Source organism: Capra hircus, chromosome 6 (genome assembly GCF_001704415.2).
Source record: "Capra hircus breed San Clemente chromosome 6, ASM170441v1, whole genome shotgun sequence".
Taxonomy (NCBI): Eukaryota; Metazoa; Chordata; class Mammalia; order Artiodactyla; family Bovidae; genus Capra; species Capra hircus.
The window spans coordinates 15,236,866-15,262,751 of record NC_030813.1 but is presented as its reverse complement, the minus strand read 5'-3'; the positions used below and the strand labels follow the sequence as shown (position 1 = coordinate 15,262,751).

The 25,886-nt window shown below is 37.7% G+C and overlaps 1 protein-coding gene across 1 annotated transcript in view; it reads left to right on the top strand.

Moving 5' to 3' along the window:
• The window catches only part of ENPEP (glutamyl aminopeptidase), an 82,208-nt gene that overhangs the window by 44,742 nt on the left and 11,580 nt on the right, over positions 1 to 25,886 (top strand). Inside the window, exons 11-17 of the mRNA XM_005681306.3 lie at positions 4,692 to 4,771; positions 12,708 to 12,841; positions 12,969 to 13,024; positions 22,067 to 22,217; positions 23,214 to 23,287; positions 23,397 to 23,501; positions 23,589 to 23,759. Of these exons, the coding sequence (XP_005681363.2) occupies positions 4,692 to 4,771; positions 12,708 to 12,841; positions 12,969 to 13,024; positions 22,067 to 22,217; positions 23,214 to 23,287; positions 23,397 to 23,501; positions 23,589 to 23,759 (771 nt within the window). The remainder of the gene's footprint in view (positions 1 to 4,691; positions 4,772 to 12,707; positions 12,842 to 12,968; positions 13,025 to 22,066; positions 22,218 to 23,213; positions 23,288 to 23,396; positions 23,502 to 23,588; positions 23,760 to 25,886) is intronic.

Sequence of the window (25,886 nt, the reverse complement as noted above, 5' to 3'; positions counted from 1 at the left end):
CGGACACAACTGAAGTGACTTAGCAGCAGCAGCAGCAGCATAGGGGTCATAGCCATACTTCTAGAGAACTGAAAAAGCTTTATAGACCCACTTTATGATACATATTCCATGCAATAGGGAACAGAATCTGTTTCCTGGCTTCCAGTTCAGGACTTTGGGAATTAAGTCACATGAATAGCACCTCAGGTGTTTCAAAAAATTCAAATTGCCAAAAACTTTCTAAGGCATGGAGGATGAAAAACACTCAGAATTATTAAATAACCTACTTCCAATAAACTGGTAGGCACTTAAACCGGAGAAGCCAGTGGCGGTCACCTTGTTGAAACCTGTTACCAGCCTCCCCCCGCCCCCACCCCCTGAAAGCCTCAGCTCTCCCACAGTAAAGGAAATTCAGAGAAACTGGATATCTTGCTGGAGTGCAGGTTCTGAAAATTAATAGTTCACGCCCAAATATAGGAGAATTTGAGTTTTTAGGCCCAATGAAGTCAGTCAGGGAGTGTCTGTATATCCTTTATTTTGGAGAGGAAAGATTATGATGGAGAAGACTGTTTTTCATCCTTTCCTCTTCATAATATGTGAATGATTTGATACTTAGATCTGACCTGTTATCAGCTGACAGTTCAATTACATAAACGTACATAATTTATGTGATCATTCTATTAACCATAAATTGTTTTTTTTTTACAGTTACTGTTCATGTTCTAGCAGATCAGATTGGCTATCTTTAATACTGCTATTTAATAGTCTTTACACATATAAAATTTTTAAAATATATTTCTTTCTTGAGAAACAAATTTCCACTGGGAAAGTTTCACAGTAGTTGTTCCCTTCTCTCACTCATATCCACTGATTTGTTAAGTCAAAGACAGCCAATGGTGTCTTTAAACCTGTGGAATTGGATTTTCTAAAACTACTCCTGCATTATGGATCCCTCACCAAACAAACAAAAAAAGATGTTATTGCCAATGGAACTAAGCATATCAGCCAGTCTAACATCACTTTTAAAGTTATAATAAATCTTTATTTTTTAATATAAATTCATTTATTTTAATTGGAGGTTAATTAATCTTTACATTGCATTCAGGCTTATCTGTCCATGGGGATTCTCCAGGCAAGAATACTGGAGTGGGTTGCCATGCCCTTTTCCAGGGGATCCTCCCAACCCAGGGATTGAACTGAGGTCTCCCACATTGCAGGCAGATTCTTTACTGTCTGAGCCACCAGGGAAGTCTCATCAAGATTTAGAACATGGAACTATGCTAACATTTATACTTTTCTTTAAATTTTTTGGTCTGAACCTTCAGATACTTCAAAAAAAAGTTAGATTAATAGATGTATGATTTTTAGTGATCATTTATCATAAAATCAATCTATTTGTTCCCTTTTTACAAATTATATACGCATAGGAAAATAAACCTAGAAAATACAGGCTCTACTTCTAAGAACATTTCTTAAAAATCTATAGTGACTCTTGAACTAATAAGAGAGAAAAAAGACATTATATAAAAAGTTGTCATTCCTTATTTTTCAATTTGATTTAAAAGCTAAATCATGCTGCTGCTGCTGCTACGTCACTTCAGTCGTGTCCGACTCTGTGCGACCCCATAAACAGCAGCCCACCAGGTTCCCCCGTCCCTGGGATTCTCCAGGCAAGAACACTGGAGTGGGTTGCCATTTCTTTCTCCAATGCATGAAAGTGAAAAGTGAAAGGGAAGTCGCTCAGTCGTGTCCGACTCTTTGCAACACCATGGACTGCAGCCTACCAGGCTCCTCGGTCCATGGGATTTTCCAGGCAAGAGTACTGGAGTGGGGTGCCATCACCTTCTCCAAAGCTAGATCATAATATATGCCTAATACCCCCAGAAAGGAACCTTTTTCCCCTCCAATCCTAGTATTTACTTGCTCTCTGTTCAGATATATTCCTGTCTGATAGACAACATTAAGTCATACTATAAACTAAGTGACCTCTTCCCTTTTCTCACTGCTTAAATCCAACATCAGGGAATTCTTACTGATCAGAAGCTTTTTATAACCTAAATGGCTCACAAGTGTGTAAGGTATTGTTCTAACACTATGGCCTCAACCCATCTCTTAGAAATGGGTGAGTTTCACATCTCCATCAGAGAGAGTTCTCTATGGGACAGGTTCACATGTCTTTGGCAGTCTAGTCAATGTGAACAGGTGCAAGAATGCAAGTAGGTATATTAGGGCAAAATTAGTTTCCTTATTTTAAAAATTAGATTGGCCATATTTATACTGCCAGAAACTGTTACAGTGTTTTACATATTTCTGGGAAGAGACTTTTTTCTTTTTTTAACTTATTTTTTAATTGGAGGAAAATTGCTTTACGATGCTGTGTTGGTTTCTGCCATACAACAAAGTGAATCAGTTATAATTTTATATACATATACACACATATATGGGCTTCCCTGGTGGCCCAGACAGTAAAGACTCTGCCTGCAATGTGGGGTACCTCAGTTTGATCCCTGGGTTGGGTTGGGAAGATCCCCTGGAGGAGGGCATGGCAACCCACTCCAGTATTCTTACCTGGAGAATCCCCATGGACAGAGGAGCCTGGCGGGCTACCTGGGGTCGCTAAGAGTCAGACACGACTGAGCAATTAAGCACATACGCACATATATATATATATTCCCTGTTAGATATTTTAAAAGTGAATTATGCCTTTAAAAATATACTCTTGAAGTTTAGATAACATATAAGAAACTATCATTTCATTTATGTAATTTTTATTTCTTGATATTTTGTACTCTCAAATCTATTGTTTTACTCAGATTATATTAGATCCTGCAAGTGGTTCCAAAGCTACAAAATTATATAGCCTCAACCCTCTAACCTTTTTTGTCTTATGATGCTCTTACAGACCTCAGAGTAATATTTTTTAATATGACCTTAGTAATATGTCTTATGCTTACTCTCAGGCACAGCCTAGTCCCAAACACCATGTCTTAGAGGGGACAGTGGAAGTGTGAAATCCTAACTGTATACATAGGGTATCCAGACACTGCAGAATCAGTTGTTTCAGTTGGGTTGGCAAGGGGGAAAGCTGAGGAGAATGAAATGTTAGTCTACATAGCAACACCAAATCAGCAGAGCAGTGAGAGTGAAATCTATAGGTAGGATATGACTTTTAAAAGACGTTTCTTTGTCTATCTCTCAAGAAGTTATAAGGTATCCTTCTTAGGTTCACTAAAATCAGACTCTGATCATCCAAGTGACAGTGACTCATAAGGAAATCTAGGAAAGGCTGGTGGGGGATTGGGCAGTGGGATATCAAACAGCAAAATACAGCAGGCAGGTGCTGTCCAAGGTAACTACCCTGTAAGGAAGCTCTAGAGACTGCTTCAGCATGGTCCTGCCAGATGGGGCAAAGAACACTCTCACGCCCAGCCACCACTGACTAAAGACTGCACCCAAGGGTATATATTTTCAGGAACTTCTGGCTTTCCTTGATCAGGCAGCCAGAGGGCAGTCCTCTGACAGACCCGGTGTTGGCTGTCGGCAGGGAAAGCGCGTTGGAATCGACAACTGGAAGTACAAACATGACAAAGGCATTCAAGGGGATAAGGATGGACCACTGACAATGTCTCCTATAAGATCCCAGAAACAGTTTATGTACTGGTTCTGTGAAACTTAACAGCCAAAAATATTCAAATGCAAAAAAATCCTTCAAGAAAGCTAGTAAAAGCTCAACCTATAAAACATTTCACTAATTATAAAAGAAAGGATTACTTCTTTCATGCAGGTGACAAACACACATCTCTCTGAATTATATAAATTTTATTAGCTCTTGAAAGGGAGAAATCTCATTCCCCCATTCTCTGTTAGGGACTTGAATGATCACAGGTCATTGGACAACTTTGAGGTCAAACCTAAACCCAAACTCAGATTTCATCGTTTCTCTAGATCTCCTGTATTTTCCGACTGGTAAGGTATGATAATGAGAACGACCAAAAAGACACTTATGATCTCTTTTAAGAGATTTCAAGAGTAAATATTAGGTATACATATTGTATCAAAATACAAAGCTCATCTCCTCCCTTGGCTCCAGGAGAAAATACCAAGGAGCTAAAGAAAACACTAAAAATCCCTGAAACGTGCTTGCCCAGTGATTTTCTTTGCAGCACAGTGGTGCACATGATTCTAAATAGGAGATATTTAAAGAGCATGAGGCATTTCAAGGGATGATGGTGGTAGTGTCATTTCAATGTAATTTCTAAAATGTTTCGTTTCCTTCACAGCATTTTAAGATTGTCTTCTGAATTCTAACAATGCATTATGTTCCTTGATGGGAACTATAGCGTACTAGAGTGCATATGAGTATGTACGTGAATGCTCAGTTTTCTTGTATAATAGATGTATTATATTTATGCAATACTTCTATCCCAAAGTCTCAAGGCATTTTATTGAAATAATCTTCTTCACCTTAGCTAATTTTCTGAAAAAGCTTCCCAAATTTTAAAGATTTATATAAATTGAAAGCAATTACATAGTCTATCTTTACCATAAAAAGAGTATAATGTATTAACTGTGTTAATTGTATACTATATACTAGATAATCGCCTATGAGGACAATATGCTTATTTATTGCCTTTTATGCTTGTCTATTTTTACTTTGGAAATATTTTTATGTTTTAGTAATCAAAGTTAAATTTTTCTTTTTAAAAAACTAGTTACACATGGAATATTCCAGTTAAATGGACTGAAGATGATGAGCAAAGGATTACATTATACAATAGGTCAGAAACAGGAGGTAAATACCATCAATTGATTTATTTCTTCCTTGAATTAATGTACTACATTAAATAAGTATGTGTAAAGAAACAGCAATAAAACTGGAATTTATGATGTGAATTTCAGCTAAAAGAAATTTCTTAAATAATTAACTGATAAGCCCAAATCCTTATCTATAATAATGAGAATTTTTTGCCGTAAGAAATTCTTTGTAATGATTTACCATAACTGAAACAATAATAAATACCTACATTCAAAGAGAAGGGTCATACACCCAACCACTAGAAGATCAGTAAATCAGTTTTCTTCTTTGCTTTCCTCTCTTCCCTCTTTTTTCCTTCCCTCTTCCTTTCTTTTTGTAAATATCAAATGTCATTGAATTTCTTAAAATGTTATGTGACAAGCATGACATTTAAAATACTGCCATTAAATCAGACCTAATGTTTTTCTCAAATCGGCATGACACTAGAATTTTTAATGACACTAAGTTATTTTTTCTAAGCTGTAAGTTGTCGCCAGTAGCTCTGTATCTATATCCATTCATCTACCCATCCATCCATCCACCTCCCAAAGTGAATGCATTGACCCTTGCCTGTGTTAAAGTTCAGCTGTGACTGTTCCATCCACTTAAGTCAACTAGAAATATATTTCTGTATTCTATTTCCATTCATTTGTATTTTCTTTTCTTGAAAAATTTTAGAGTTATATGAAAACAAGACCTTATCACGTTTTCTACTACAGATCGCTGAAAAAATAATTTAAAAAGGCAAGTTTTAGCAACTATCCAAGAAGAATCCTGCTTTCTATACTTCTGCTATTGTGCCTGTTTTGTGTTTCAAAGTCGCTTCTTATCTAAAACAAAATGAGACTCTTCTTCATCCCATCCCATAAGGACTTGGTTTCCAAATAGCATTTGGCATGGACTTTCACCCATTGCTTCTCAAGAATAAAAGCAGATCATCTACCCTCTATTTACATATGCCTATTTGCTCCTGCAAAATATTCTAAAATAGTAATTCATTTCCTCTGGCAAGTAAATTTTTACCCTGTTTCCAGTAGATTAAAAAAATAGCTTTATTGAGATACAATTCACATATTAAAAAATCCCCCCATTTAAAGTGTGCGATCCACTTTTTATTACATTCACAGATATGTGTAGCCATCACCACAGTCAATTTTACAGGATTTCAGTCACCTCAAAAAGAAATTCCACACCCTTTAGCTATCATCTCCTCTATTCTCCTGATCCAAGCCCTAAGCAACAACTAACCTATTTTTTTATCTTCATAGATTTGGCTATTTTGGACATTTCATATAAATGGAATGATATCTATAGCATTTTGTGAGTGGCTTCTTTCGCCTAGCTTGTTTTCAAATTCATCTATGTCACAGCATGTATCAGTACTAAATTCCTTTCTATTGCCAAGTTATATTCATATCATATTGATATACCACCTTTTATCTGTTCATCAGTTGATGAGCATATGGATTGTTTCTGTCTTTTGCCTATTATGAATATTTCTATAAACATTTGTGTACAAGTTTCCATGTGGCTCCTATAAGGTTTTTTCAGCTTTCTTTTTTTATTTCTATTATAAATTATTTGTGATTTTAAAAATAATTGTAGTTCTTTGCATACCTTGGCTGTGCTGGGTCTTCGTTGCTGCAAGGCTTTTCTCTGGCTGTGTTCAGCAGGGCTGCCCTCCGGTCGCGGTGTGTGGGCTCCTCACTGCGGTAGCTTCTCCTGTTGCAAAGCAGGGGTTCTAGGGCTCGCGGGCTTCTCCGATAGTTTTGGCTCTCTAGCTCTAGAGCGCAGGCTCAACAGTTGTGGCCCACAGGCTTTGTTACTCCACGGCACGTGGGATTTTCCCCAGATCACGGATCCAACCTGTGTCTCCTGCATTGGCAGGCGGATGCTTTTCCACTAAGCCACCAGGGAAGCCCTATTTTGTGATTTTTAGCTTTTACTGTAAACTCTACTAGCTTTGCTATTGTCAAGGTAAGACCTTTCACTGTTGCCTTTACAACAAAAACTTTCTCTTGCTCATTTATACTAACTTTAATTGATGTAGTCAGCAGTCTCTCCTAAATTCTTCTAGAATACCCAGATCAGTATTTTATATAGGATCATTTTGTTTGCATACCAAGATCTTTTCTGACCTTTTTCTTACTTAAGCCAAAGGAAAATGGAGACAGAAAAAAATACAGTAAAAAAAAAAAAAAATGTTCGATAGCACCAATAAACATAATGAGGCTAGGATTCCCTTGGGAAATTTTCAGTGGATTTGGCTGAAATATTACTACATATTTTCCCCATTGGTCACCACTGGTTAACTGAAGATAGGAGGAACATCTGGGAATCTTCTTGATGTGATGTTTACAAATTTAAAGCATGGATAATTTATTTTCACCAATACAATCTATTCAGAATTTTCATAAACTGAGGTTTTCATAAACGTAATTTCCAGGTAACTAAAGTTTATTCTAGTGGTCCAGAAAATAGATTTCAGGAGTTAATAATAAACATTTTCTTATGTGTATTATGTCCTTATTAGACACAATGTTTTAATAATGAACTTAGTCCTTAATTAATTAAAATATTAATTCTTTCAAACAAGTATTTACTGAGCACTAACTAATGGGCCAGACACAGGGGTAGATATAGAGATAATGCTGAGCGAAAAATCCCCACAATTCTTACTTTGTAGCACTTACTGTCTAGGGAGGGTGTGGGCGAGTCAGCAGGCAAATATAACACCATGTCATAAGGGCCTGGCTCACAGGAGAAATACAAGTGGAGATCTGGAAGTTGAGAAAAGTTAGTAAAGAAAGGGACATCTGTCTGAGGGTTAGGGGGACTTACCGGTAGAGTTTATGTGGATAATAGGATTGACTGCGTATAGACTCAAACAGTGCTATGGACAGAAAATGTTAGTATGAAAGGGAGAGAGCAAAGGGCTCGCAGGGCAACCTTGATCCCTCTGTCATTCGATTTGAGATATTTCTTTTGCTGTAACTACCGACTTTTGTCTGTCCCTCCCCTCCCTGTAGAATATTCCTTGAGAATGAAGCTTATTTTTTGTTGTTGTGTGGTTGTTCCATATCTCCAGCAGATACCTAGTAATTGTTAATTGAAGGAATGAATGAAGTGGCTCTAATGTCCACAGCGCTTTGATGACAAACCTATCTTTATCTGCAACTTCAGAATCATGACTGGTCATTTAGCCAGAAGCAAATTAGACATCTCTTCCTACTTCAAAGTGCCTGCTCCATTTTTAGGCTATGCAATAAGTTCCTGTTTCCTGTTTAGGGACATCTTCAACTCCCAGCTCAGAGCGCAGATGACAACACGTCCTGAGGGTACTGAATGGGCAACCAGCTCAGGTTACCAGCCCCACCTCCTTCTTCTCGGTTTCTTTGGTGATTCATCAGCTAGAAATTTCCCAGGCAATAGTGGGGCTTCCCCTAAGGTCTTTTATTCACATTTGTGTTGTGCACAATATTTTAAAGATGAAAACAATTAAACATGTACTTTTTAACAAAAGAAGAGGATCTCCATCTCAGGGCCTTCTCTGGCAATTCTAACCTACCCTGAATAATCTCTCCTCTTATTGTTGAGAGCATATTTTATGCTATTAGTTTCATCAATCCTTAGATTTTAAGCAACATCATTATTAAGGTTCATATCTCTGTCTTTTCTTTTTATGTAAATTATAAGCCCTTTGAAGGTACACACTGCCTAGCATACTCCCTATCTCCTGTTCACCCTGTTCCCGCAAGGCACTGTGTACATCTTAAGATGTACTAAGATTCAGCAAGTCCTTTCTTAATTAAGGCTTGTTTGCCTGAAGACTGCTGTCCTTCTAGAGGTTGCCTATGTATACTGAATGCCTCTATCTTTAGCATCAGCTACTATACTGTCTATTGTCAACGCATCTACATTTAGTAGTATACCACCTTTCTGTTTTTAATCTGCTGCTTTCCAACATTTAGCAGACTTATAGATTGGCATACGATATCAGACAACCAGTCTTGCTAAAACAGATTTAAAAATAGGGATTCATGAGCATATAGGGTCTAAAAGACAGTTTTAGGGCATAGGATGTAGAACAGACTTTGTGATGACTGTTTTCACAACTCTTTCAGTTACATATTATGGATGATTTAGATAACCAAATTCTATCATATAAATATTCCTAAAATTTTATGGTTATAATGAAATATTTCATATCAAAATAATGATGGACATATATTTTTCTAATTTAAAGAGAGAGAGAGAGAAAGAAAACAAAAAGAAAAGACATCCATAATCATTCATTATGGATTCAGTTTTGCAGATTGAGAAGCTCAGTTTGTTTAATTCAGCACTGGTCAACAAAGTCTTGAAAGACTTATTCACATGAACCACACAGATAAGAATGCTAATTTGTTAATTTACACAAATAAAAACATATTGGCTAACGTCAACTAGAATATTCACTTCAGCTAATTAGGCATGTCTTCCAGGAAGAAAGTTTACTTAACTAGGGTAAAGAGAGAGCTAAGTTATATCAATTGCTTTAAAGATGTCAATCAAGCTGTGACAGCTTTGTATATTGCATTAACCAGGGAAGCCTAATTATTGCATATATTGGCTATCAGGAGTAGTTTAATGCAACAAAAATTTCTTATTCATGCAGCAGTCCAATGGAGATGTTTCTGACCTGCCATCTCTCCTAGGTAGCTCATACGCAGATAATGACTTAGAGTTCCTGTCTTTTTCCTTCTTATGGCTCCACTTCCTCTCTCTCTACAAACTAATATTAGACTTCTGTACTGGATCTCTTGCATCTGATCAGAGGACAGAGGAAGATAATGGGGGGACCAGACCTAGAAGGGCATCTATTATTTCTGCCCACACTTTATGCCCCAGTGTCAATCATATGTTGCCACCTAACTGCAAGGGAGGCTAATAAATATAGTCTAGCTGTGTACCTAGAAGAAAAGGGAACAGTGTGGTAATCAGCCAACAGATTTCTCCACATACACTGTTTTCTGTAAGAGCAGATCTGTCAAACGGATCAAAAGGAAAAAAAGTTTTAGAAACAGTTCCTACCCAGAAAGAATCCATTTACCATTCTTCTCCATAAAACTAGAAAGAAGTGGTACAAAACAATTTATAAATTCTGTGATTACTATGTGGCCATTAAATCTACATCTTCATATACATAAAATGAAATTGCAAAGTGTTTACAATTTCAAGTGAAAAGGATTAATAATCAAAAACACAATAAATTTCTCTCTCTGTATTGTGTCTTCACATGTGCATTTATTTGGAAGATAAATACACATATACACACAAGAGAAAAATGTAATGTCAACTGGTGGTGGCTAATTTTTGTATTCTTCATTTATTTTCCAAATACATATTTGAAACCATAAAGAACACATCCTACTGTTATAATCAGAAAAATCTTATTACTAACTGGAGAAACAGAGTGAATCATGCGCCCTTTATTCTATGTGCTGCCTGGAACAGCCACCAGTATTTTATCCTACTTACTTCATTATGCAACGAAACAACCCAACAGTATTTTGTTGTTGACAGCTGCTCCAGAAGTAGCATGAACTTGGAAAGTCCAGTAACTACTGACTTCCTGGACCTCAGCTTCCTCATCCATAAAGTGAGAAAAATCACAGTAACTCTAGACAGGCTTAACTAGGTATATATAAAGCACACTAAAATACTGCTGTATTTAGATGGATTGCCAGGAACTTCTCAATGTTATTTATATTTGCCTTGCTATTTATAGAACTGGCGGCATATCCCCTTTCATAATAATGGGGATAGCTACCATCTGTTGGACACATAACTATGTAGCTGACACTTTACCTATGTTATCTTATTTAATCTTCACAATAGCCCTGTGAGGGATTTTTATCCATTTCCCTCATGGTGAACTGAGACACAGAGAGGTCAAGTGATTTGGCCAAGATCACACAGCTAGTAAGTCAGAGAGAGCAATGATTGTATCCTAGACCTGTCAGACTCGAAAGTTCATGTTCTTTCTCCTGTAACATATGGCTCTGTGCTTAGCAAGAGGCTCTCCTCCTGATGCAAACATTCAAAGTGTATGGCTGCCAAAAGATTAGCTTCCTTTCAACAACCTGTCCATGGGAGAATGACAAAGAAAGATAAATACTACATGAGTGAGGTAAAGGTTTACAATTTGTCAAGAACCTACTATGAATGTTCCTAAAGAAACTTATTGTCTTGTTGAAGTGTTTACTCATGTATTATGAAAAACTACTGTGTCACTGGATATCTTCCAGACTTTGTGAGCACTTCCAAAATGTAAATCACCTTTCCTCCCAAACTGACTCATCTTCCTCTCTTCCTTCTGTAATGGCAACACCATTATTCATCCAGTCATGCACGCCATTTTCCCCTCTAACTGTCCACATCAAGTCAGAAAAGATAGTGTTGATTTTACTGGTGATGTGTCTCTTGAACACATCATCTATTTTCATCATCTCCACATTAAGGTAAACTCTCATTTTCTCTTGCCCTAGATTAACACAGTAGACTCTAGAATCTCCTTCCAATATCTCCTTCCCATCCTACCATCAAAATCATCTTTCTAGAAACAGACCTGAATGTATTATTTACCTGCCTAAAAATCTTCTCTTTTCTTACCATCTCTCAGAAGATGGACTTAATACAGCATGTGGCTCTTCACACTGAAGCCCCACTTTTACTTCCAGCCTCATATCCTATTTTCCAATATCACATCCCATGTTATTATTACATTAAACTATCTGAAGTTATTTAAATATACTAAGTATTCCCACATCATTATTTAAATTGCATATTGCCCATACAGACAAGAGTATAGGAGTTAAAAAGTATATGAGTAATGCTAAACAAACACTGGTCATATCAGAGCATAAATACTATTTGGAGTTCAGTTCCGTTCAATTGCTCAGTGTCCAGCTCTTTGAGACTCCATGGACTGCAGTATGCCAGGCTTCCCCGTTCTTAACCAACTCCTGGAGCTTGCTCAAACTCATGTCCACTGAGTTAGTGACACCCTCCAACCATCTTATCCTCTGTTGACCCCTTCTCCTCCTGCCTTATTTTGAGTAGTTTTTACTTAAAATGTCTTTGTTCCTTCAATGTTGAGCTTCCAAAATCTATATCCTAGAGCCTTATGTAAATTCTAAATACTACTTTAGAAATCAAGTTAATTTGGTAAATCCACTGATGAAAAAACATTGATATAATCAGTTGAAATATGAAAGTAGAAGGCTTTACAAAAATAGATAAAATTGGGAGAACGAGTATGCAATAGACTACAAGATCAAAAGGCTGTATTTGGATTTTACTCCTATTGCAAGCCTTCTTGACATTTGAAAATTGTTACTGACTCTCAAATCATTATCCTGCTTAGCAATCACCATATCCATCAATTAGGATATTGATTTTAAATAAACATAGTATCCTTTTAAATGTTTATTTTTATATCCTTCCTAGGCTATCCCAGTGAATATTCTTTGTGTAATTAATCCATCATGATTAAGAATATATGGATTACCCCCAAAGGGCATGGACTTCTCTGTCTTTAAGTACTGTGGTTTTTTTTTTTTAATTTTTTTATTGAGGGATTGACAAGCATAGAATTATTTCACCCATATGACAAGCTTCTGAAAGTAAGAAATAATAATAAGTCACAAATTACAGGGCACTTAATATAGGTAAGTGCCCTGTAATTATTTCTTTTTCATCTCACACACTACAATGACATGTTAAAATTAGGCAATAAGAATAATAAGAATTAGACTTTGGGGCTTTGGATCCAAATCAAACTTGACTCCTCAAACTAACATTTCTTTTCTTTTTGCCCTCTGGGTCTAATTTCTATGTGTTTACAGTATGTGCAAACATGTTTCTCATTAGTGTTTATTTACTACCACAGGAATCACTTTGGAATCTACTCTTAGTGGAAATGCTTTTCTCAAAATAAACCCTGATCATATTGGCTTTTATCGTGTAAATTATGAAGTGTCAACTTGGGAATGGATAGCTACCAATCTTTCCATCAACCACACGGTAAGAGTAGAAATTGTTGTGAATTGTTTTACTTTTGTTCTAAGAACAGCATCTTAATGATATTAATTTTTCAATATATTTTGCTTTAAGATTCATGTTTCCTACCTTTCTTTCTTTCTCTTCCCAGGACTTTTCTTCTGCTGATCGTGCAAGTTTTATTGATGATGCTTTTGCCTTGGCACGGTAGGTTTCGGAATGAGATTCAATTATTTAAAATACTACGGATCTTGTCATAAATTTCTTTTAAAATGAATTATAACACAGTTTAAGTATTAATTTATAGTTTAAAGTATCCAGAACCACTATTTACAACATTATTATTTTACGTAGCTTTCTTCTTTAAAACTAATATGAGCCTTATAGCCAAAATACTGATATCAGCCCTTAACAGACACAAAAACCTCACCTACCCTATTGACTTTAAGTGAAGTTTGACTAATCTGAGTTCTTGAGCTAATTAGGAGTGACACTTACAAATGCTCAAAAGTGCACCATTATAATTTGATTTAATAAAAAGACAAACAATGTGTTTCATGAACTCATCTCTGTGAGCCCAAACCCATTGTAAGATTTTTTTTTCCCCTTAGTTTTTTCAAAAATTTTATTTATTTATTTTGTTCTTTATTTTTTATTTTTTTTACTTTACAATACTGTATTGGTTTTGCCATACATTGACATGAATCCGCCACAGGTATACATGAGTTCCCAATCCTGAACCCCCCTCCCACCACCCTCCCCATATCATCTCTCTGGGTCATCCCAGTGCACCAGCCCCAAGCATCCTGTATCCTGTATCGAACCTAGACTGGCGATTCGTTTCTTATATGCTAGTATGCATGTTTCAAATGCCATTCTCCCAAATCATCCCACCCTCTCCCTCTCCCACAGAGTCCAAAAGTCTGTTCAGATTTTATGGCTAGAGTTTTCAAATATTATTCAGGTCATTGGGGTAAGAAGAATGAGACATGGTGCTCTAGGACTGACAGAATTAAAGTGTCATTTCAGAAATTTGAATTTTTTCTCATGGCCTAAAGGTAGTTTAACTTAGAAAAACACAACCCACACCTTGAAAAAAGAAAATAATCAACATAGATTGGGGTAATGTAAGAGTAGTAATCACAGCACCTTTGAGATTCTTTTTTCAGCTAGGCTAACACTAGTAATTTGACCAGTATTTTTTGAATTTCTGGCACTTCTGTAGGAGCTAGGGACACACCCAACTTGTTTTGCTGACTTTGTAGTAGCCTCATTTTAGACACAAGCAATGTACTGACAATGAGATGCTAGTTCCCCTGGAGAAGGCAATGGCACCCCACTCCAGTACTCTTGCCTGGAAAATCCCATGGACGGAGGAGCCTGGTGGGCTGCAGTCCCTGGGGTCACTAAGAGTCGGGAACGACTGAGCAACTTCACTTTCACTTTTCACTTTCCTGCATTGGAGAAGGAAATGGCAACCCACTCCAGTGTTCTTGCCTGGAGAATCCCAGGGACGGGGGAGCTTGGTGGGCTGCCGTCTGTGGGGTCGCACAGAGTCAGACACGACTGAAGCGACTTAGCAGCAGCAGCAGCAGTTCCCCTTGTCTGAGTTGGGTGTCCCTTTTATGGACCCCTATGTTTCCAGTGATATCAACTGTCATTGCTTATTAATTATCCATCTCACCCACCAAATTATAAGTTTCATGAAGGTAGGCACCTGGATCATGTTTCTCTTCATTTTATCCCCAGCTCCTAACTGTGCCTGGCCCCTGGTAGATGTTCATTAAATAGGAACTGAATATATGGCTGGAAGGATAGTATAACAGCGCTAAAGGCATGGGAGAACTATTTTACATGAAATCCCTAGATACTGCAAGTTAGAAACCCTTTGTGATATTTTTAAGGGAGGAATTTATAGGGAATGAAAAACAAGCTCTCAAACCATGTTAAAATCCTGGCTCTGTATAACCTTGAGAGAGTTTCTTAACTTGTCTCTGCTTCAGTTAGTTTCCTTATTAGTAAAATGGATATGAACTTACAACACTCTTGTGTGGAATAAGTGAGAGAATGTACACAAAGGACCCCAACCATTGTCCAGTCTTTAGGAAGTGCTCAATAGATCGTAGTGCTTGACCAAAAAAGGCACCCACCATTGATTAGCAGCAGCAAAGAAGCATTTGGTAGCTCAGTGGTGAAGAATCCACCTGTCAATGCAGGAGACATGGGTTTGATCACTGGGTCAGGAAGATCCCCTGGAGAAGGAAATGACAGTCCACTCCAGTTTTCTTGCCTCAGAAATCTCATGGACAGAGGAGCTTGGCAGACTACATTCCCTGGGATTACACAGAGTTGGACACGATTGAGCAACTAAACAAAAGAAGCATTTAGAAAAGCTCTTCTAAATTTGTAATCTAGACTCTATTGTCGGTAATAGAACTTGATTCTCTTTGGTGAACCTCCAAGTTTAATCTCCTGGCTATGTAACAGATTATTTTTATTATGTTATGGTATATCAATCCCTCATTTATAAATATATATTGAGCACCTACTCTGTTCCTGGCACTATGTAGATTGGGAAAATTAAGTGGTAATATGGTGAAAAAAAATGATCCACCTTTTAGGGAATTCCCTGGAAGTGCAGTGGTTATAACCCTGCACTTTCACTGCTGAGGGCATGGGTTCAATCCCTGGTCCAGGAATTAAGAAATTGAAAGCTGCATGGTGTGGCCAAAAAGAAAAAAGAAAAAAAAAAAAGGCTTTTTTAAATATAATAGGACTATTAGATTTTTTTTTTTTCAGGAAAACTCTCCTGTGAATGCATTATGATCTTTTCCAAAGCTTAGAATCTTATCTGTAAAGATTATAAAGATATTATAATATCTTTACAGTTTAATTTTCATCATAACACAGTTCTTTTGCTTTAAGAAGTAAAAGCCTCTTGAACAGCTTTCTCTGAGGAATGGGATACAAAGTGGATAACTCACACCATTGAACAATCTTCCTGCATTTGTTCAGCTGCTTGACCATAGCCCCATCAAATTTTGAAGAGCTTCAGAAAGGAAGAAAGTGAAACAAATTTGAAAGTCAAAAAGCATGTAGAATCACACAGCAACCAATCCAGAAAATACCTGAGCTCTCATCTGAAACATTGCCTGAGCTATTGCGTTATCACCCAATTTCTGTCTGCAACACATGAGGAAAAACGGACTCAGAAACAGACCCCCACCTGTATTAGTTAGAGTCTGTCCCAAATCACTCAAACTTCGGAGAAAAATAGAAATGCGTAGATAGGTTAAGTGCATGAGGGAGGATTCGAATTTACACAGTTCTACTCTGATATTCAAAAAGAAATGAACTATTATGTTTCATCAGTAAAATGACAGATCTAAAACTAAATATATTCTTGATTTCCCTGCCCCCAAATGTGAGGAGCCAGGAGTCTTACTGCTCTCCAGCTGGGCACATTTGCTGAAGACAAGGAGTAAGAATTCACCCAGTCACTCTGAGTCCCCACGACAGGCTCAGCTCAACCATATGCCCTGCCTAGTTATACCCTCAAAGTTTTTAAGTTCATTTAAAGTTTCCCCCAGCCCCCCACTCAGGCTAGTTTCAGGCCAGCCACCTGCAATGAGAACAAGGTGCCTGATCTCCTCTCCGTTTTGCTACACGGAGCTCTTGCTTCTCACCATGTTGCCTCTGATTCTCCACTGCGAGGAGCACAGAGAGGGCAGAGGAGGGAAGATCCTGACATGCTGTCTACTTCTGGTCCTCTCTGAACTCTGGACATGTTTGGCACTGATGCTTTCCCTTGTATGGTGCTTGCATGGTGTATGTGCTATCGTATGGCCCATTCCATGGCCAACGGTCTTTCTTCTGCAGTTCCCTGAGGTGAGAAAACTTCCAAACCACATCTAGTCTATAGCAAGTTTTCATATATCCTTTCCCCTGACAAAGTCTGGAGAGATGGCCACCTCATGCAGTCCCATCTCTTCACTCGGATGTTAAAGCAGTAATCAAGTACAGTCTCTCATCCTTTAGATTTCTTGGGGATCAGATACCAGGCCGCTGTGTCCACATGAGTTCCAGGATACACAGATAAAACTCTTCAAGTGGTTGCATTAAAACCTCTTTTCTAGGCTGGGTGTGAGGGGGAAAGCATCCTGCACTCTGTCCTCCGGAGGGGACAGCACATTCAGTACACTAATGGAATCCTCCAAAACTGTGTGTTAGTTGCTCAGTCGTGCCTGACTTTTTGCGACTCCATGGACTGGAGCCTGCCAGGCTCCTCTGTCCACGGAATTCTCCAGACAAGAATACTGGAGTGGGTAGGCATTTCCTTCTCCAAAAGCCCTCTTCTAAAAAGCATTCCAATCTCTTTCACAGGCTGGAGTGGGCGGTCAGCTGAGGGTCACAGAAAGCTGACCCTCCTGACCCTGTCAATCCCGATTGGATCAGCTCACATCTTACTTTCGAGTATAGGCCAAGGGGCTTGGTTTGGGGGCCTTGCCAAAACTGAGACAGAATCCTTTTTTGTCTACCTGTTGCAGTAGAGCTTTATCTTTTCAATAGCTTATTTGGCACTTTGCAGCCCCCTGTGTGCCAAAACCAGGAGAGGGGCCAGGAATAGCACCAGTGAAAGCAGAGAGTGCTGGCTGGCAAGCACACGGAAGGGGGCAGGAGTTTCTGGCTGAGGAAAGGATGGCAGAGAAGGCGGCTTCAAGGGCCACCTAAACTAATGATGTAAGCAGACTTTCACCAGACTTCAAGGTACTGAGGCTCCAACCATGTCCAAGGTGAGGGGAAGGTTAGCAAATAAAGACCACAAAGTGAGCCATGAGCCATGCCAAGGTTACAGACCTCTAGGCGCACCAGATTACCTTTTTATAGGTGCTTACAGAGTTGACCAGACCACAGCACAGATCTAGATAAGTAACTTTTCCCACCCTATTGAGGACTCCCTTTTAGAAAAGGGATAAGTGAGTTGCTGGGGAAAGACTCCAAAAGGGATCTAGTTGATTGCAAGGAGACTGTTTTAAGCCAGAAATCTGAATTTAATTAGAAAGTTAACGTCAAGAGAAAACACATGGGAAGTTTCAAAAGTCTCCACACCACCTGAAGGCTCTGCTGAAGAACTTGAGACCATAGTGTCAAATCCCTCTACCTAACCACCTCTCTCAACCATTTGTCCTGTCCCATTCAAAAGCCACTGTTTGATAAGACATTGTGCTGAACTCGACCTTCTTAGAGGACTGTGCAGTCTTTCCAGGTCATACCCAGGAAAGCAAAACCAAACCTTTTGTTCCAAGATTCCCCAAACTTCTGAGTACCTCCGCCCAAGATAGGAGAGCAAGAATTTCCTCAAAAGACCTTTTTGTTTTCTTTTTCGTAGCATTTTGTGAGAACTTTCTTTAAGTTATAGCCTCTCTCCTCTCTACAATATAGATTGTAGGCCAATTCTAGGATCAAAGTTCCTCAGGCTGGACTCTTGCTATAAATGGAAGATTTCTGAATAAGGAAAATTCTCAACCAAATCTGGCTTTCATAACTGCTGTTGGTCTATGGATTTAATAAATAGGGTTGGAGGCTCAAAGTGAGTAAAAATGCTGTCTTGAGTTCCCTCAAAGCAGAGGTTCATGAACACGTGGTTTATTGAGAGAAGACGCTTATGAAGTAGGGAGTGTGAGAAACAGGGTGGGGCAGGGGAAAAGCTGAGCAGCGACGACGTCGTCTTAGCTGGAGTTTAGCTTTGCCAGATTCCAGTAGGAAGCCATCCATGAGTTGTACTACACAGTGACCCAGCTTGAGGGAAGCAGGCTGGCCTGCTGCATTCCTGCATCAGACAATCAATGACCAGGGGTAGGGGTTGCATAACCTTTTAAGCAAGATGGGTATATTTGGTCAAGGGCTATTCTCTGAAGAAAAAGTGCAGCTATGAACCAAAACAGCACTGTAAGGGGACCTGGGAGGGAAGGGCACTGTAGATGTCTTTGTTCTAAAAACTGATTCTTCACACATGGTCCCAGTATCAGCATTGCTGGGAACTTGTGAGAAATGAGAATTCTTAGGCCCTATACCAGACCTACTGAGTCAGAAATTCTAGAGATGGGACCCAAGTGTTAAAAAAAACCTTCCAGGTGTTGCTGATACATGCTCAAACTTGAGAATCATGAACCTAAATGATACCACTCTTCCTTGGAAGTATCGAATACCACAGAATCGCATGATGTATGGGAAATGAAAAGGGCATCAACTTAATTCTCAAAATATTCTCTCTATAATAACTGACAAAAATTTTATTCTCAGTCCAGTGTTTTGACCAAGTGACTCAGCCTTAAAAGAACAAGTGATACCAGTGCAATGATTGCATAGCTATCAAATACGTTGAAAAACAAGGCACTAGTTTAGGATATCGATTTTTCAACATTAAATATATAGTGAAAGTGAAGTCGCTCAGTCGTGTCTGACTCTTCGTGACCCCATGGACTGTAACCCATCAGGCTCCTCTGTCCATGGGATGCTCCAGGCAACAATACTGGAGTGGGTTGCCATTTCCTTCTCCAGGGGATCTTCCTGACCCAGGGATTGAACCCAGGTCTTCCACACTGCAGGCAGATGCTTTTACCGTCTGAGCCACCAGGGAAGATAAATATATAGTATTTATATTATAATATTATAATATATATATATAATATATATTATATATAATATATATAATATATATATTTATAATATATATTATATATAGTATTTATATATATATAAATAGTATTATATATACTATTTATATATATATAGTATTTATATATATAGTATTATATATACTATTATATATATAATAGTATATATATATTATATATAATAGTATTATATATACTATTTATATATATATAGTATTTATATATATAGTATTTATATATATATAGTATAGTATATATATTATATATATAATATATATATTATATATATAATATATATATTATATATATATTTATAATATATATTATATATAGTATTTATATATATTTATAAAATGGGCCTCTAAACTTCACCTGCTATAAATGTGCAGCCCACTAGGTTTCTGAATTACCTATTATTCTTCATAAACTTTCATTAGCCTTCACCAATTTGATCCTCAGAGCAACAGCTATTCATAGTTATTCTAAGAAAATACTGACAGGTCAAAGCTGTTGCTCTATCCACCCAGAAAACTAGAGAATTATTAAAATTAGAAAATTATTGTTTCAAATTGCAACATAAAATTCTACAATCACTTTCTACTCAACAAACATTCTCAATAAAGTACTCCATTTCTCAATATTAGTTATACTTTTATTAAGACAAGTTGAATATTCCAAAATATAAATCCTTTTAAAAAGATCATAATGTTGAGCACCATAAAGAAAGCTGAGCCAGAAGAATTGATGCTTTTGAACTGTGGTGCTGGAAGAGACTCTTGAGAGTCCCTTGGACAACAAGGAAATCAAACCAGTCAATCCTACAGGAAATCAACCCTGAATATTCAATGGAAGGACTGCTCAAACTGAAGCTCCAGTATTTTGGCCACCTGATGTGAAGAGCCGACCCACTGAAAAAGACTCTGATTCTGGGAAGGATTTAAGGCAGGAGGAAAAGGGGATGACAGAGGATTAGATGGTTGGATGGCATCACTGACTCAGTGAACATGAGTTTGAACAAGCTCCAGGAGATGGTAAAGGACAGGGAAGCCTGGTGTGCTGCAGTCCACGGTGTCACAAAGAGTTGGACACAACTGAGTGACTGAACAACAAATAAGATCAAGATCTGAGAAAATAGGAGAAATCGGCTCTCTGAACTGAAAACAAACTCTATATCATATCACATTAGTATAAATCATATGATGCCAAAAGTATTTATTCTTACCTAGATCTCCAATACCATTTTATCTTCTTATCAATTCAGGGGAGAAATCAAGGTATGATTACATTATTTCTCATTCACAAAAAATGATCTCAAGCATAATAGCACTCAATGCACCAGTATGACTTACTCACTAATTTAAAGTTTATTATTTAACCTAAATTTTCAAAATGTAGTTTGGAAAGACAGGATTCCCACCTAAGAGTCTTTACAAAACCTAGGCTAAAATTTGAGGCATAACAGATTTCTGAGAATATTATTTCAAAAGCTTCCAAAATCTTTTCTAAGGAGGAATAAGTCAGACTCTTTAAACTAAAGTGTCAATAGTAATTTCACGTTGTTTTGAGGAACAAAATCCATTTTTATTTATAAATATTACTGCTGCTAAGCTGCTAAGTCACTTCAGTCGTGTCCGACTCTGTGCGACCCCATAGACGGCAACCCACCAGGCTCCTCCATCCCTGGGATTCTCCAGGCAAGAACACTGGAGTGGGTTGCCACTTCCTTCTCCAATGCAGGAAAGTGAAAAGTGAAAGGGAAGTCGCTCAGTCATGTCTGACTCTTAGCGACCCCATGGACCACAGCCTACCAGGCTCCTCCATCCATAGGATTCTCTAGGCAAGAGTACTGGAGTGGGGTGCCATTAAAAAGGAGATGTTTTGTGGGGAATATAAGCTCAATTGAAATGTTTTAAGCATTGATGATTCACAAGTACTGTTATATTTCTTATTCATATCAAATATAAAAAATTCAATAAGGTACATTTATAATGGTGCATTTGTATATTATAATGAGCTAGTGAACTTAATGTTTAAGTTTCTATTTGTCAATATTAACCATACAACTAAATGGCTTTTGTTTTTTTTTCATTATTTATTTATTTTTATTTTACTTTACAATACTGTATTGGTTTTGCCATACATTGACATGAATCCGCCACGGGTGTACATGAGTCCCCAATCCTGAATCCCCCTCCCACCTCTCTCCCCATATCATCTCTCTGGGTCATCCCAGTGCACCAGCCCCAAGCATCCTGTATCCTGTATCGAACCTAGACTGGCGATTCGTTTCTTTAAATGGCTTTTGTTTTATCTAAAATTCTGCCACAGAAATTTTTCAATGCATACCTTAACGTTTTGTCTCCTCTTTATTGTTGAACATATGAAAACACTAATACATCATTGTGAACAAACCTCTTTGATTGGACCTTTATAGTAATGTATTTTCTTAATTGTTTAATTGAAGGATTCTCATTAACATTGACATCTATGATGCCCATGTTAGTACTTTCAGTCAAAGGAAACCAATCTATTGGTTTTAATTTACTGTGGGATTTTTTTTTTTCTTTCTTAGAGCTCAGCTTCTAACTTATAAGGAGGCTCTGAACTTGACCAAGTATCTCAAAGAAGAAAAGGAATATTTACCATGGCAGAGAGTCATTTCAGCTGTAACCTATATTATTAGCATGTTTGAAGATGATAAAGAGCTATACCCTCTGATTGAGGTAATGCTAATGCTATATCTCATGAAAATAGATGTTTAATCCCATTGGTAGAATAGGAAGATTTCTGAGAGAAGGAGCTTGAAAAGCATATCTTGACTGCCAAGTAAAATCAAAGGAAATTACAATAACTTGACTAATCAAAGAGATGCTATTTTCTTTCAGCTTGAAGTGTATCAGTATTTCTGGTTCAGTATACGACTTAAAGGTGTAGTTTAGTGTTAGAAGAAATACAATAGTTAATATTTTATTTAAAACAAATAACGTTTTAAACCATAGATACAAACTAGATCCTATTTTAATGGATTTATCTATGTTAAAATGAATTTATTCTTATCAAAATATAACATCATTTTCCTTATTATTACTGCTGTTATTTCCACATTGAGATTTTATTATGACAGTCATTCAGACTACTTTTCTTGGCTTTGTGATTTCTGTAGCACTTTCTGATTACAAGCACACTTGTAATTTTAAACAAATTCTGGATTCCAATTTCTAGCTCTTCCATTTTCTTTATGAAAGAAATTGGACAAATGATTTCATATTTATTTTCTTTGTACAATAGGAAGTTAGTACTTGACTTCCCATGGTAATGGGATAGTAAGAATCATATAATATAAATATCCTTTGTAGATCTTAAGGCAATATGCAAATATTAGTTACTATTTCATTAATACTTGAGCAATCTTTAATATGGTAAGTCTATCAGGTGTTATTCTATTTATTAAAATGTCAGCTAAGAAGTGGAGGTTAAAAGGGGATGACCCAAAGTTCTATAAAACATTAGAGAGTGATCCAGAATGTTCTTATGTTCAGAACTGAAGTAAAACTGCTATGTGATAAAAACTGGAATATATACCTTTCCTAAGTACAGGCCCAAAGTTCTCTGAACTAGTAGGGGAAAAGATTACCACTGGGAACTGTAGATAATAATAAATGGAAGACTGTTGCTAAATAGTAAATTATTACTCACTGCACATGATGCTTTTATTTCAGAAATATTTCCGAGATCAAGTGAAGCCCATTGCAGATTTTCTGGGATGGAATGATGTCGGAGACCACCTCACAAAGTTATTTTTTTACCTTTTTAAAAATTAATTATTTGTTTAATATTTGTGTGTGTTAAGATATGTTGAAAAGTTCTCAAGGCCCCAGCTCTGTGTGTGTTTGTTTTCTTAGATTACTCCGTGCCTCTGTATTAGGACTGGCGTGCAAGACGGGAGACAGCGATGCCTTGAACAATGCTTCCCGGTTATTTCAGGAGTGGCTAACTGGGACTGTAAGGTGACTGTTCCCATGTTTTCATATCTAGAAGACTTTAAACTGAGAAATGAGGAATTAAAATCTCTGAAACACTGTTTCTTCTTCTAGTCTTCCTGTAAATCTCAGGCTTCTGGTATATCGGTATGGTATGCAGAACTCTGGCAATGAGACTTCATGGAATTACACTCTCGAGCAATACCAGAAAACTTCATTAGCTCAGGAAAAAGAAAAGCTACTGTATGGATTAGCATCAGTGAAGAATGTTACTCTTTTGTCAAGGTAAGTTGGAACTTGTAAAAAAATTACATGAAAGGTACTTGATAGTTTACATGTCACAGTCTCTTTAAAATGCTAATTAATGGAAGATACATTTCCAAGAAAGTCTATTAAAAAATTATTTTCCTGGCAAGAAACAAAATATCCATGTAAGAGTGGCTTAAAAAATAAAGACACATTATCTCATATAAAAAATTCTAGAGGTAGATAACTTCCAGTCATGTACAGTGATTCAACATTTTATCCAAGACCTAGGCTCTTTCTCTTTCTTTTCTGCCGTCTTCAACATGTTGGATGTTTTACGACTTCCAGAGCCCCAGATATTTTGTCTTCCCATAAATACGTTCAATGGAAGAAAGACAGGAGCAAAAGAGCTCCTCCTCACAAGACTCTGTCTTTTACGATAAGAGGTCAGTTATCTCCATTTCCTCTCATAATCCAGCACTAGGTCACCCTTGATCATTCTGGGTGATTCTCTGGACCTACCACTTGATCACTTGCTGACTACAATGAACTTGAGTTCCTTTGACTGACTTGGACCAATCATGCTACTCTGAGGACGGGGTAGCAATTTGCCTTCTCTAGAATCAAGGATACCTTGATCCAAACCCAGAACGAAACTGGTCTCTGTCAGCAGAGGACTGTCCACCACAGCAGGCATGCACACACAAATAGTTATTTACATTATACTCAAAAGATACAGCCTTCCCTGGTGGCTCAGAGGTTAAAGCATCTGCCTGCAATGCGGGAGACCTGGGCTCAATCCCTGGGTTGGGAAGATCCCCTGGGGAAGGAAATGGCAACCCACTCCAGTATTCTTGCCTGGAAAATCCCATGGACAGAGGAGCCTGGTGGGCTACAGTCCATGGGGTCACAAAGAGTTGGACACGACTAAGCAACTTCACTTTGACTGTCAAAAGATACAAAGACCACTTGAAGCCCATCTATGAATGTTCTCCCACTTCACACCTATGTCCCAAATTAACTAGTTTCTGCCTTATTCACTTTTTGCTTATATAGATTCTGAGTTATTTGCTTCATTCATTTAACCAACACTTAAGATATCCTTTCTTTGTATAGGTATGTAGATTGTGGGAATAAAAATGAAAAAGAATAATATCCATCCTTGAGAAACTTATAGGTTCATGGGAGAGGCAGAATATAAATAGTAAATTATAGTGCAATAACGAATTTGTAAGAGCTACCAGAAACAGTTTGCTTTTACTTAGCAGGGTCAACAATATACTTTCACTATCTCACCTCAGGGCTATATGTGAAGTCTCCTTCTCTCTGGCCTAAGATAGTCTATCTATCCAGAACTTGATCATCTTGACATTCCACAAAACATCATATTGATTCATTACTTGGTTGTCATTATGCTAATTGTTGTATATGATGAGAAAATTAGCAAGTACTTAGATGCCTTGTGTGCGTGTTCAGTTATGCCCAATTCTTTCCAACCCCGTGGACTGTAGCCCACCAGGCTCCTCTGTCCACAGAATTTTCCAGGCAAGAATACTGGGGTGGGTTGCCATTTCCTACTCCAAGGGATCTTCCTGACCCAGGGATCAAACCACGTCTCTTGGATCTCCTGCACGGGCAGGCAGATTCTTTACCACCGTTCCACCTGGGAAGCTCCACATAGATGCCGTACTAAGATTCTTACGAACTAGAGGATAAAAGATAAATTGTACAAAATTCAGGAGTGCCCCACTCCAGTGCCGAAGTTTATTAGAGCATGCTCAGATATTCCCTCTGGGTACAGCCATGGAATAAAGTGAATAAAAATCTATCTGGTCACTTAATTTATCTTGGACTTATTTGCTTTATACTCTAATTATAGCCAACTAATCTAACCATACAGATTATATTAGAAAGTTGGTTTTTTTCACAATCTTCAGTTCAGTCGCTCAGTCATGTCTGACTCTTTGCAACCCCATGGACTGAAGCACGCCAGGACTCCCTGTCCATCACCAACTCCCAGAGTTTACTTAAACTCATGTCCATTGAGTCGGTGATGCCATCCAGCCATCTCATCCTTTGTCGTCCCCTTCTCCTCCCACCTCAATCTTTCCCAGCATCAGGGTCTTTTCAAATGAGTCAGTTCTTCGCATCAGGTGGTCAAAGTAT